Source organism: Vitis riparia, chromosome 14 (assembly GCF_004353265.1).
Source record: "Vitis riparia cultivar Riparia Gloire de Montpellier isolate 1030 chromosome 14, EGFV_Vit.rip_1.0, whole genome shotgun sequence".
Lineage (NCBI taxonomy): Eukaryota > Viridiplantae > Streptophyta > Magnoliopsida > Vitales > Vitaceae > Vitis > Vitis riparia.
In genome coordinates, this window is record NC_048444.1 from 13,783,657 (window position 1) to 13,796,369 (window position 12,713).

General features: G+C 36.6%; 2 protein-coding genes across 2 annotated transcripts; both read left to right on the plus strand.

The window, feature by feature from the left end:
• Positions 1-1,444: 1,444 nt before the first annotated feature.
• On the plus strand, positions 1,445-6,555 carry LOC117931095. Its single transcript, XM_034851962.1, has 10 exons — positions 1,445-1,993; positions 2,121-2,258; positions 2,887-3,075; positions 4,167-4,304; positions 4,409-4,530; positions 4,687-4,819; positions 4,956-5,085; positions 5,189-5,268; positions 5,381-5,515; positions 5,892-6,555. Exons 1-10 carry the CDS (start codon positions 1,529-1,531, stop codon positions 6,123-6,125), a joined length of 1,764 nt encoding a protein of 587 aa, XP_034707853.1. The 5' UTR covers positions 1,445-1,528; the 3' UTR covers positions 6,126-6,555.
• A 3,329-nt stretch (positions 6,556-9,884) lies between these two features.
• Positions 9,885-11,208, plus strand: LOC117930473. The gene is made up of 3 exons (XM_034851129.1): positions 9,885-10,120; positions 10,215-10,312; positions 10,580-11,208. Exons 1-3 carry the CDS (start codon positions 9,885-9,887, stop codon positions 11,206-11,208), a joined length of 963 nt encoding a protein of 320 aa, XP_034707020.1.
• The last annotated feature ends 1,505 nt before the right edge of the window (positions 11,209-12,713 follow it).

Sequence of the window (12,713 nt, forward strand, 5' to 3'; positions counted from 1 at the left end):
AACGTAATAGTTTCCCAGACATGATATGGTGCCATTTAGATGGAAAAGTTAATGATTTCATTCAATAAAAACGTGTGCTCCTTAAGGGTTAAAATTATGATAAGATTTACACCACATATTTGCAATAAAATTCTATTAGCAATGGAAAAAGAGCCAATAATTAGGAAATTGCATTGATAAGAAGGAAAAATAAAAAAAATAAAAAAATACAAAGATAGACATTCAAGAGGTCTACAAACTCTTCCCACAAACCCGGCCCAATAACTTTCAACCAAAGAATCCCCTATCCTCTCTCTTCTCTTTCTTCGTTTATTCTAATCTATAACTAACTCGGCGTAGAGCTCTTAATGTAGTCTAATTGAATCTAGCTCAACACAAACTAACAAAAAACAACAAAATTATAATAAAATGAATAACAAAGAAAAATAAAAGCTATTCATTGATTAATTTTCCATGTCATTGTCTCATATTCCTCTTGGCTCGTCTAGCGTACGTGAAATGCACGGAAGGTTTATCAAATTATCACCACATGAAAAAGAATTTGAATATGTCAATTAGGACAAATTTATAAATCTTCCTATTCCCTCTTGGTTTGCCTAGCATACATCTAACACACAAGAGGTCTATCAAATTATCACCACGTGGAAAAAAGAATCTGAATATGTTATCTAGGACAAGTTTGTAAATTTTCCTATTCCCTCTTGATTCGCCTAGCGCACGTGAAACGTACATGAGATCTATCAAATTATCACCACGTGGAAAAAAGAATCTAAATATATTATTTAGGGAAAATTTATAAATCTTTGTAATTAAATTTATCTAGATTGTTTTGGAACAACTAAAAACTAAAACAACGAACTTCACATTTAGTTACAATTTAATGAAAAATAAACTGTAAACAGATTCATGGTTAGAAAGATTCGTTAAACATGTTAAAATTTATCTTAAAATTGAAGCAATTACATGTGTCTTAAGGATAAAATATCGAAGATAATTAATTATAATCATATAATATGAAACTAGCATGCTTAGCTTTAATAAACTTTTTAGGTGAAAATTCCAAGTCCACAGTTTTTAGTAAATAGTAAAATATTCTTATTCAAATTTTAGTTGAAGACTTGAAGGGTGTTCAAACAAAGGGTTTTTCACTATAATGTGAGTTGGTGACACCAAAATGAAACCAATGATGAGGGAGGTGAAATACAAAACGGATATAGATATAACAGTGGTGGTATAGTCATCCAAACAAATATGGGAAGAGATGAAACACAAATGTATGGATAATGGCATTAGTGTGAATAGGAGGAGGAGAGAAGGAGAAAAGAGGAAAAAAAAGAAAAGAAAAGCATAGATCCACGTGTCCGAAGGCGCAGGGCGTGTTTCTTGTCGTTTTGTCCTTTAAAACCCAACTCGCCCCTACTGTTAAAGGCCCCAATGCCCAAGGCCTCTTTCACCCCCCGAGTCTTGAGTCTCACAGTGAGTGTCTCTGTGTGATCTCTCTCTCGTCGACGTGAGCAAAAGAGAGAAAATGGATGAGAATTCAGAAATTATAGAAGCAATTCTCAGAGGAGACGACCACGCCACCAATCTCAATGACCACCAAAGCCAAGACTCCGGCTGGAAAACCGTCTCCTATTCCAAGCGTAAGAAGAACCCTCCTCAGAATTCCCTCCAACCCTCCCTCACCCCCTTCCACAATTCCGACGTCTTCCGCTCCGTCGACCAACACTCCGAGGATCGCCTCCGGCGCGCCCAGGAGGCCACGGCTACTGCTGCTGCTGCCGCAGCCGCCCTCCAATCCGCTGTCAGATCCAAGCAGCATTCAGATGACGACGACAGCGATGCCGAAATTCCAGCCGGCGCCGTCGACAATGGGGGTGCGGAGGTGAAGAAAGTGAAGCCCAAGAAGCCCAAGAAGCCCAAGGTTTCTGTTGGTGATGCGGCGTCGAAGATGGACGCTGATGATCTCGCTGCTTTCCTTCTTGATATATCTGTGAGCTTCAATTTTGAAATTTTGTGATTTGATTCCGTACGCTACACTCTGATCCGCTGGTTTTTCATGGATTTGGATTATTTGTATTAAAAAAAGTTTCCCTTTTTCTTTTTCCCTTTTTGGTTAGGCTTCCTATGAAACTCATCAGGATATACAGCTCATGCGGTTTGCTGACTATTTCGGCCGTGCATTTGCTCCTGTCAGTGCAGCGCAATTCCCTTGGATGAAGATATTGAAGGAGTCTACTGTTGCAAAGATGATTGAAGTCAGTTTCTCTTTCCCCTTTTCTTGCTCATTTCCATTCAATTTAATGTTATCTGATAAATGTGGCAAAAAAAAAAGCCCTTTTTAGCACTACTCTGATACAAAGGGCAATTCGCCTGAGTAGAGACCCGTATGTAAAGGTGACATCTTTTTATGGTGGATACTTTCTTTGTCTGAAATGTGATATTGAATGCGTGAAACTAAACCCCAAGCTATTCGAATTCGCGGAAATTCCCTAGTACAAGCTATGGCTATTTTGCTATGTGATGTGGGTTATGTTTTATAACGCATAAGGGAGTGTTAGGTTGTTATATTTTTCATAAATTAGGTGATTTTGTAACTCTTTCCTTCTTCGCTTTAACTCTGGGTTAAGACAATGCTAATAAAGGGTCTTGAAATGAGCTGCATATTATGATCAGTTTTAGTAATTTCTTCAATGTCCATCCCTGGACTTGTTTGATGATCTTCAATTATATTTTTTGAGAAGGATTTTGGCTGCATTATCCCTTTTTTATTTATTTAATTTAATTTTTTATTTATTGTTTAAATTTTTATGCACTTTCAAGGAAACCTGTCACTAGATTTTCCAGAATTCTTTAAAGTTGAATAATTATTTTGTTGTGCAACAGGTTCCTCTTTCTCATATACCCGAACCTGTTTATAAGACATCAGGTGACTGGATCAACCAACGATCCTTTGAAGCGGTTGGTTCCTTTGTGTTATGGTTGTTGGATAACATTCATGCTGATCTAGCAATCCATCAAGGAACTGTCAAGGGATCCAAAAAGGTGGCTCAGCAAGCACCGTCAAAATCTCAGGTATCTTTATGTTTTTAGTCTTTATCTTACCTTTTTTGGGTTAAACATCTGTTCATGAGCTTGATGTGGTGTGGTTGTTATAACTTTTGACGTAAATGTTCGCCATGAACTGTAGGAGAAAGATTTAACTAAATCTTAAAGGAGGGTCTGGCTACAAAGTTATATAGCTAGTCTGAACCTTGGATAAGGATACAGTTGTCGTGTTTGTCATTCTGGACATGAGGCATTGGAGATGTCAACTCCCTAAAAGTTAGGACATTGTCTTTTTAGAGAAGTAATTAACTCTAGCCATAATTTGACCAACATAATGTGGATATGAATACTCCTTTCCTGCATAATTGAAAAGCAAATGATAGCATTGCAAATGTGTAGCTAGATGTGCCATGTCAATGAGTGTTTGGTATGTTAGATTACTGATAGGGAATGGTGTCCATATCTGGTGAAGTTTTGAAGCAAGTTGTTGAATAATTAGAAATTATTGTTAGCTTCATTAGAAAGGAAACCAGGAATGGATATTCCTTTTTCCAATTCACTATTTTCTTTTCTACAGTGTTTTCCTCTTTTAACCTTTGAAATATCATGGGTTGGGCTTGAAAACTTTATGCATATGTTGGTATCCTCTTTAAATACTTGTGGTAGATAGCTTCTAAGAGGCAACAATTGCTTTTATCTCTTGAAGATTATGACATATAGGCCATTATAAGTTTTGTTTGGTGGAGAACCTGAGAATATATGCTACTACATGGAAATCATATAAATAACTTGTGTAATAATTTGATGTGATTATAAACTCATTAATTCCATGAACTCAAACCAAACATAACTGGCCTCTTAAACTTTCTCATGAGATGCTGGCAAGTTTGTGTTTTGAGAAACATGGATACCTTCATGCATGTATATGTATTTGTAGAACCGTTTTTAATGGTCAACTCAAACAAAGCATCTGCCGAACCATCAAGATATGTAACACATCTTTAGGCAAGACAAATTATCAACAAGGAATGATTAATTACATAGTAGTGGGCACCATCCACAAAATATTTTCTTTTGGTTAGTAAAGTAATATGATGTATTTAATGTTGGAACTGTAGGTTGCCATATTTGTCGTGTTAGCAATGTCGTTACGACGAAAACCAGAAGTGTTGATCAGTTTGCTGCCAATAATGAAGGAAAATCCAAAGTATCAAGCACAAGATAAGCTGCCAGTCACAGTATGGATGATTTCTCAGGTGAATAAACCTTTATAGTCTAATGGATATGGTTTTCCGGGGGATAACGTCGCTGCTTTATGAGCATGTTTTCTGAACCAGATGCCATACTTTGGTTTGTATAGGCCTCTCAAGGAGATTTGGCTGTGGGGCTGTACATGTGGACACATATGCTGTTGCCTATGCTGAGTGGCAAATCAAGTTGTAATCCACAGTCCAGAGACTTAATTTTGCAGTTGGTAGAAAGGTTGTATAGCATTGAATGAAAATTGAGTTTTTCTCTCCTCTTCTAAGCTTTTCCTTTGGATCTAAAACTTTATGTATTCCGACGTCCAGGAATGAAGAGTTCTCTCTTTTGAACTTTTCTTTTGGATCTAAAACTTTTACCCCTTCCTACTTGCAGAATTTTATCTTCCCCAAAATCTCGCACTATTTTAATAAATGGTGCTGTGAGAAAGGGAGAGCGCCTGGTGCCACCATCAGCTCTTGAACTTTTAATGCGAGCCACTTTCCCAGCACCTTCAGCTCGAGTTAAGGTGCATTTTGTTTTTTTTTTTTTTAAGTTTTAAGTTTAATTTTTAATTTTTTGTGTTTGTACATATGATATGCAATTAAATCAGTAGATTGAACAGAACTTGGTGTCTGAGAAAGTTCACTTTATCTCTTGTTTAGGCAACTGAGAGGTTTGAAGCTATGTATCCTACCTTAAAAGAGGTGGCCCTTGCTGGATCCTCCGGAAGCAAAGCCATGAAACAAGTTCTACTGCAGATAATGAATTTTGCCATCAAAGCTGCTGGAGAAGGTGAGACCAAACTCTTCTAATTGCTTTTCTCTTCATATGAAAGTACAAGTGATTAGGTTTCTAACTTTGATTTTGGCACCTTTGATGGACTGGCTGTATGCAGGTATCCTTGATCTATCAAGGGAAGCAGTGGATATTTTCACTTGGTGTTTGAATCAGAATCCTGACTGTTACAAGCAATGGGTAAGCAGTTTCTGGTTGTTATTTGGGTTGATTTTTATTCGTTTATTTGAGACTGATTCTTTCTTTTTTGCACATACATCACTAAGTTTTGTTGTTTTCTTTTTGTATCCAGGACCTAATTTATCTTGATAATCTGGAAGCAAGTGTTCTTGTTCTAAAAATGCTTTCCCATGAATGGAAGGAGCTCTCTGCTAAAAATCGTAGTCTTGACCCTCTAAAAGATGCTCTAAAGAGTTTCCAGCAGAAGGTAAACAATCTTTTAGATTTTCTAGACAAGAAAACAATTTTTTTTTCCTTGACTTCATTCATCAACCTTGTTTCATTATTTTTTCATCTTAACAAATTTGCCAATTGTTTTCCTCTTGAGATGAACTTAATTGTGTGTGCAGAAGTCATCTCAGTTATGGCATGTATGTATAATGAGATTAAAGATGGTACATTTTGAATTTGGGATCTAAATTTTTGTTGCGGCAACAGCAACCTGATATCTATTTTTTAAGTTGCAAAATATAAGTATTTAGGAAAAGTACTTCATCTAGTCTCGGATATTGTGGATGTGTGGTTTGCTGCTAGTGGTATAAATAGAATGTTTAAGCTAACTAATTTCCTCTGTATTCTGACAGAATGAGAAAGAGTTGGGTGGTGGTGAACATGGTGCACGCCATGCATCTCTTAAGGATGCAGACAAGTATTGCAAGGTGATCTTGGGACGATTGTCACGAGGCCATGGTTGTACAGTGAGCAAGGTGTTTGCATCCGCTGCATTAGCATTGGGTGCTGCTGCTGGGTTTGCACTTCTGTCCCCAAACTTGCAATCTTATGACTGGAAAAGGCTACCGGAGGTGTTTAAGTTTTAACTGCGTTTGATCTTCTGACCTCATCGTCTTTGTAGAGAGGTTGACCAGCAGCGGATGGCATTTAGTACCAACAATACAAGTATAGTTGAGTCAAGTAAGATGTCCCAACAATAAAGGGGGCGGAGGAGGAAGGTTTTGTTTTTTTCTTAAGAGGAAAAGTTTCAAACACAAGTCATGGTTGGGTTTAGTGGAATTAGAAATAGGAGGGGAGGCAGCGAGGTCTGTGTGCTGACATTTTACAGAGTTCGAAGGGTGGTCTAATGGGATTTTGAGGTGAGAGTCATATTCCAGTGGGCAGTGACTTGTTTTAATTTTATGATAGTGGTTTTACATTTTATTTTACTACAGTAGTTTGTTTACATGGAACATGGATACAAGGATGGAAATGAAATAGAGTGAAAAAATTTAAAGTTATTTTTATGCTTGGAAAGAATGATTTGTTGGAGAAGATTTTTTTTTTTTTTTGTGTTTGAGAACCCCTGGGAGGTTGTTGCCCGTTGGCCCAAACACTTCGAATTCCTAATATTTGGTCCAACCATCTGAATTCCAGATCACTAAGACCTTGACATTCCATTTGATGGAATAATTTGTAATTGTTTTTGAAGGGATGGTTGGTCTTATTAGCATTACAATGTGTTCAAATGGGTAGGGAGCCTTGAAAGAAAGCAAAGCATGGGCTTGAGAGTTGCAATGGAATTCTACACGCTCACAATGGAGGACATCAAAGGCTAGCATAGTCCCAACTCCCAACCAAGGATTAAAGGATTAAAATAAAATTAATAAAAATATTAATAAAAAAAAGAAGCTATAGGAAATGATAAAATACACTGAAATTGTTTTATTAAAAAGAATAACCTATGTATGATAAAACAAATAATATACATACATTGATATTATTTTATTAAAGAAAATAATATAAAATGATAATAGTATATATACTGGAATTATTTTATTGAAGAAAATAATATACAATTCTAAAATAAAACTAACATTATAATTATTTAAAATATAATTAATGTGATAAATACAAAAATATAAGTAAAATGATAATATAAAAAATATATTTGTTGGTTCTTGATTGAGTTCCAATTCTAGAGATTCCTACAAAAAGGTGTGTCTGAGTGTGCTTTGGGTAAACTCCTCCGACGATCTAGTTAAATTATGCAGTTGATGGATTTTTGGGGAGAAATTCTTTGCCATTCTTGTATTTTGTAACCTTCATGTAGTTTTATGACCTTTTTTTAAGTCTGACATTTACTTTTTAAAGTTGCTTTCAAACTCTTATCGGTTCTGCTTGGACAAGCTTGGCCAAATGCGCTCAATTGGGCTCAATTGGGCGAACTCTGCACGAAATGAGTTACCTATTTGTCAGGCTCATTGCCTAGGGTGCCCACAATGTCCTTTCTCAGATATTTTTGAATAGGTTGCCACTCTAGGAGGAATATTTTGCCATGGCATATGAGGGACAATCTCTACTAGGGGTAGATAACACATTTTTGGCGGTTAGAGGAGACGGAGAAGGGATTGAGTTTTTTTCACTTTTTGGAATGGAGATGCTAGCCACCTGAAGGTGACGTTTTATGTAGGAGTTTTTTTTTTTTTTTTTTGTGGGAGAATTGTGTTTTGGGTCCAACTGGGCCCAAAAATTAACAATTGGTCCATAGATGTTACAAAATTAAGCCCACCACCTAAGCAAAGTCTCAAAATTGATAAGAAGGATATCCAATGTATAATTTGCTGAAAATGCCCTTTGTTGGGTATTTAAAAAAAAAAAAAACTAAAATCCACGTAGGATTTTTCCCTTTGTTTTCCCCAAATTGGAGTCTGCATTAGGCGTTTTCACATTCCTGACTTCGTCCCTCGCTTCCGCCCAAAGAATGCTTAATCCTCTATGCCAATCTCGTTATCTCTCAATCTCGTATTTCCCGGCCATCTAATTTTAGGTGTAGGAAGTGGAGTTTTTCATCTCTATCGATCCATTGGCGTCGACGATCACCACTGGCTTTGGGCTCTGTGGCGAAGTAGTTGATATTTGAGGTTAGTAGGTTCAACAATTTCATTTTATGCTTCATTTCGGCTATCCGGACCATTTGATTTCAGCCCAAATACATTGCCCTAATTTATCTCGCGATTTCAATTTGCCATATATTGTTCCCTCATCGATCCCCATCGGCGGTGCCCTCCGTGTTGAGCATTGTTGGATATTTGATGTTAGGTGGGACTTTCTGGAGGTTGCTTGTTGTCTGAATTAAGGAGGGAGCTTCTCTTACCATAAGGTAAAGTAGTCTTTTTTTTGAAGCTTAAACCCCGTAACTGATGTTTTTTGGTTTAACATATATTTTTTTATGGGTATTTTTTGATTTAGCATTATGATTATCAACTCTTTATTTTTTGTGGATGACTTGATCTCTTGATAGCCATCTTTCATTGTGGGTTATCGTGTTTCTAAGACATGGCTCAGTTTGAAATAGTGAGGATCTTCATGGGTTAATTGCAGCTGCATGTTGTGGTATCAACAGTTTTTGTTTAGATAATTATGTTTGTGTTCAATTTACATGATTGATAGGCTTGACATGGAAAACCCACTTCTTTTTATTAACCCGTGATTTCACCATGATTGACTTGTTTTTCCATCAATATGACAACCCGCGATTGGCATGAACGATAATGGTGATGATGAAGATGACATATAAATATTTTTTGATTTTGCCTGCATTTTACTTGGTTCACTGATGTTTGTTTGATTTAGCATTGCATATTCATTTAAGAAGTTTGTTTTATACGTGCAATTTGATTCTAATATATGATTAGTCAATGCAAATTGATTTTCCTTTTACAGACATATTTTTCCTTCTTTGGTTCAAATCAAATCTTTTAGCATTATATTGACTTCCTCGTGTGGTAGTCTAGTTAAGTACGATAGTTCGTTTGTTAACTTTCTTCAATAAAACCCCAGTTCTGGTGACCCTATAGTATGAGATATTGTGGGCTACTTAGTATGTGTAGATAGATTATCATTTCCAACTTCATGAAATCTGTACCTAACATGAATATAAATGGAAAATAAAGAAACAAATCAGTTCAAAGCCAGTTCAATGACCCTTAATTCTATTAAATCAGACCAACAACTAGGGATTCAATACATAACAAATGAATCAAGGGATTTCTCATTGAAATCCAAAACGGTTTCCAACAATCCATGTTTACTATTCACTGATGCTGAATATCAAACGCATGCAAGTCAATATTATTTTCAGCATACAATTCAACCAGAATGAAATTCAGAGAAATTTGAAGTTGACTATTGAGCATGAGTCAAAACACTAACTGCATAGCCATCATTTGTCCATTTATGAGTGTGAAAAGTAAGTGTGATGTTCCCATTGGAATCTAGAGGGTCATAGCAATATGCAAAAATAGAGAAATAGTCAACCAATTTGTGAAAAAAACAAAATAAGTGAAGTAACAAAAGGAAAAGTATATTTATAAATGATGGCTGATAAACTTGACATGGCGACTAATAATAATTTCAACTTCAAAGCAAAAGCCCACATAGGAGAAAAGATCAACCCCATTTTCTATAACATGCATAATTGTTTGTTCTATAATATGAAATTTGTTCTATGTTTGTATAGGTTGATGGGTGTAACTAATAGGATATATTGCTACATTTTCGTGGGAGGCAAACTTGTCTAAAAAAAAGATGGGCAATGGGAATACGTGGGTGGAAGAAGCAAAGGTATTCACAAATATAAAGGAATGCCATTTGAAGAATTCACCAAAAAAATCTTAGAGAAATTCGACATCTCCTTTGATGTGATGAAGATGCATTACACCCTTAAGTTCAACCCCAGAGTCATCCAAGATTTAGAAGATGAGGATGACTTGGATGACGTGGTTTCCCATAGTGATGACTTTGCAAATGTATACCTAGTAGACTTACCCTATGTGGAAGCCATTGAAGCAAATATATCGAATACAGAGTTGGCAATTGGGTAATGGACTTTAACATGAATGTCTATTTAAAATTTTGTGAATATCAATTTTACGCATCACATAGTCTAATTATGTTAATGTATGTAAATGTAGAGGTCCACCTGCGACGTTTCCTTCCTCTAATGCATCATGTGATGCAATTCCTAATACTATGATGCTATCAAGAGGTTTTGCGTCGCGTTGTGCAGATAGTGAGTACACCCCTTTGGAATCGATTCGTTTTTGTGAGGCAATATTAGGGTCGGGACATACATTTAAAAATGCTGAGGAGTTTTGCAACGCAATTTACCAGATGTCATTAGGTGGAAGGTTTGAATACAAGTACAAGAAAAATTCCCCTATGCATATGTCTATGAAGTGTTTGGTTGAGGGTTGTCCTTGGAAGATAACAACTCACGCTGTAGAGGGAAATGTCATCTTGTGAGTTCATACTTACCAAGTGAATCATAATCATATAGCTCAGGATGAGTGTTCATCTAAGGTCAAGGTTTCTTCAAAGAGAGGCGTAGTTGTTGTTGAAGATGTGTTTAGAACCACTCCAAACTATCTTCCCTGTCAAATTTGTAAGGATTTTGAACGTGGTCATGGAGTTCACTTGACATATAACCAGGCATGGCACCTTAAAGAGAAGGCAAAAGAGCGCATATATGGAGCTCCACGTGAGTCCTACATGTTTGTCCCTTGGTTATGCTATAGGCTAAGGGAAATCAACCCCAACACAATTGCGGAGTACACTTCCCATGAAGGTCACTTCATGCAATTGTTCATTGCCCATGCATTTTCAATTCAAGGGTTCATCATGGGGTGTCGACTAGTATTGGCTATCGATTCTTGCCATCTAAGCGGACCATATAAGGGAGCTATTTCGTCCGCCATTGCATATGATGCAGATGATGGAATGTTCCCTTTAGCCCTTGGTGTGGTCAGTTCAGAAAATTATGAGAACTGGTATTGGTTTTTGGAGAAATTAAAGAGGGTCTTAGATGGTAAAGAAGTTGTTATTATATCAGATAGACATCAGGGAATCTTGGTAGTGTTTCCGAGTTGTTTGGGACAGGAAATCATGCATATTGTTATCAACATGTGAAGGAAAACTTTTCTAGCTTCTTGAATAAGCAAAACATTAGAGGAAAGAAAGGGAAAGAAGATGCTTTGTTACTTTTAGACAACATTGCGTATGCTAGGTTGGAGATAGACTACAATGAGGCATTTGAAAAACTTGTGCGTTTCAATGACAACCTCGCAAAATGGGTTGCGGAAAACAATCCCGAACATTGGGCAATGTCAAAGTTTCTTAAAAAACGACGGGATAAAATGACAACTAACATTGCAGAGTTCTTCAATGTGTGGTTAAGAGATGAGCGTCACCAAACAATTTATACGTTATTGTTAATGAACATGGATAAGCTAGCCATGTTGGACACCCATATGCGTGGTACACAAAAGTGGAAGAGCGTGGTTGGACCGAAAACTGAAGAGAAGCTAATGTCAAATATCATGAGGTCTGGTCTGATTAGTGTGTTGCCGTATTTGGGGGGGACTTTTAAGGTGTTTACTGGGGAGGTTTATTTGGTTGTCGATATCAATCAACGTACGTGTACTTACATGACATGGAAAATGTCCGGCTTGCCATGTTCACATGTATGTGCTGTCATCCGCACACTGAGACATGACGTGTATGAGTTTATTGACCCATGTTTTCATGTCTCCACACAACATTTGATTTACTCGGGTCAGTTTCAACCATTACCAACACACAATATGTCGAAAGTTTGTGACGATGGGAGTTTGGAAGATTGCGCGGGTGACTTCTTTCCTACTCTCCAACCCCCTCATATGAGACATCCTTCTGGAAGACCCCACTAAAGACGCATTGAGTCACAGTTTAGTCATAAGAGAGCAATTCATTGCTCTCGATGCAATGACATAGGTCACAACCGCTCTAAATGTAATAATCCGTTGCTGTGACATGTGCCTTTTTTGTGCTTGTACGATTCTCATATTTTGTATCATCCCATACATTTTATTATAAGGTTTATGGTACGGGGTTGTTGATTTTCGTTCTTATGTATTGGCCTCGTTATAGGCACGATGCACTATTTTGTTATTTTCATGATTTATAGTTGCTTTGATTAACCAAATTAATTGAAAGTGCGATTTGAATGTGGTTTCTTTTCACTTGTTATTTAATTCCATTAGTGTGTCTACATTATCAAGCATTTTTGGTTAATCAAAGCAACTATAGTCAAATGACCATTACCAAATTTATCCAACTGATTAATGATACGAATAGTCAAATGACCTTTCCCTTTATTATTAGTTTCTCCAGGTCAGCGATAACTACTATAGCACCCATTTGAAGTTATCAGTTCTTCCAAGGTTCAAGCATTCAACAATAAATTCATTCTTCAATGGCCACTGCGGAGGTAATGCATTATTTCTTATTTTTTAATTTTCATCACTTATTTCAGATACTTGATATTTTAACCTACTTAACACAATTACTTGTTATGGGTGTTAAAGATTCATTATTACATAAACATCCACTAGTAAATTATTCATTCACATTATTTTGTTTATTAGTTCATTCAA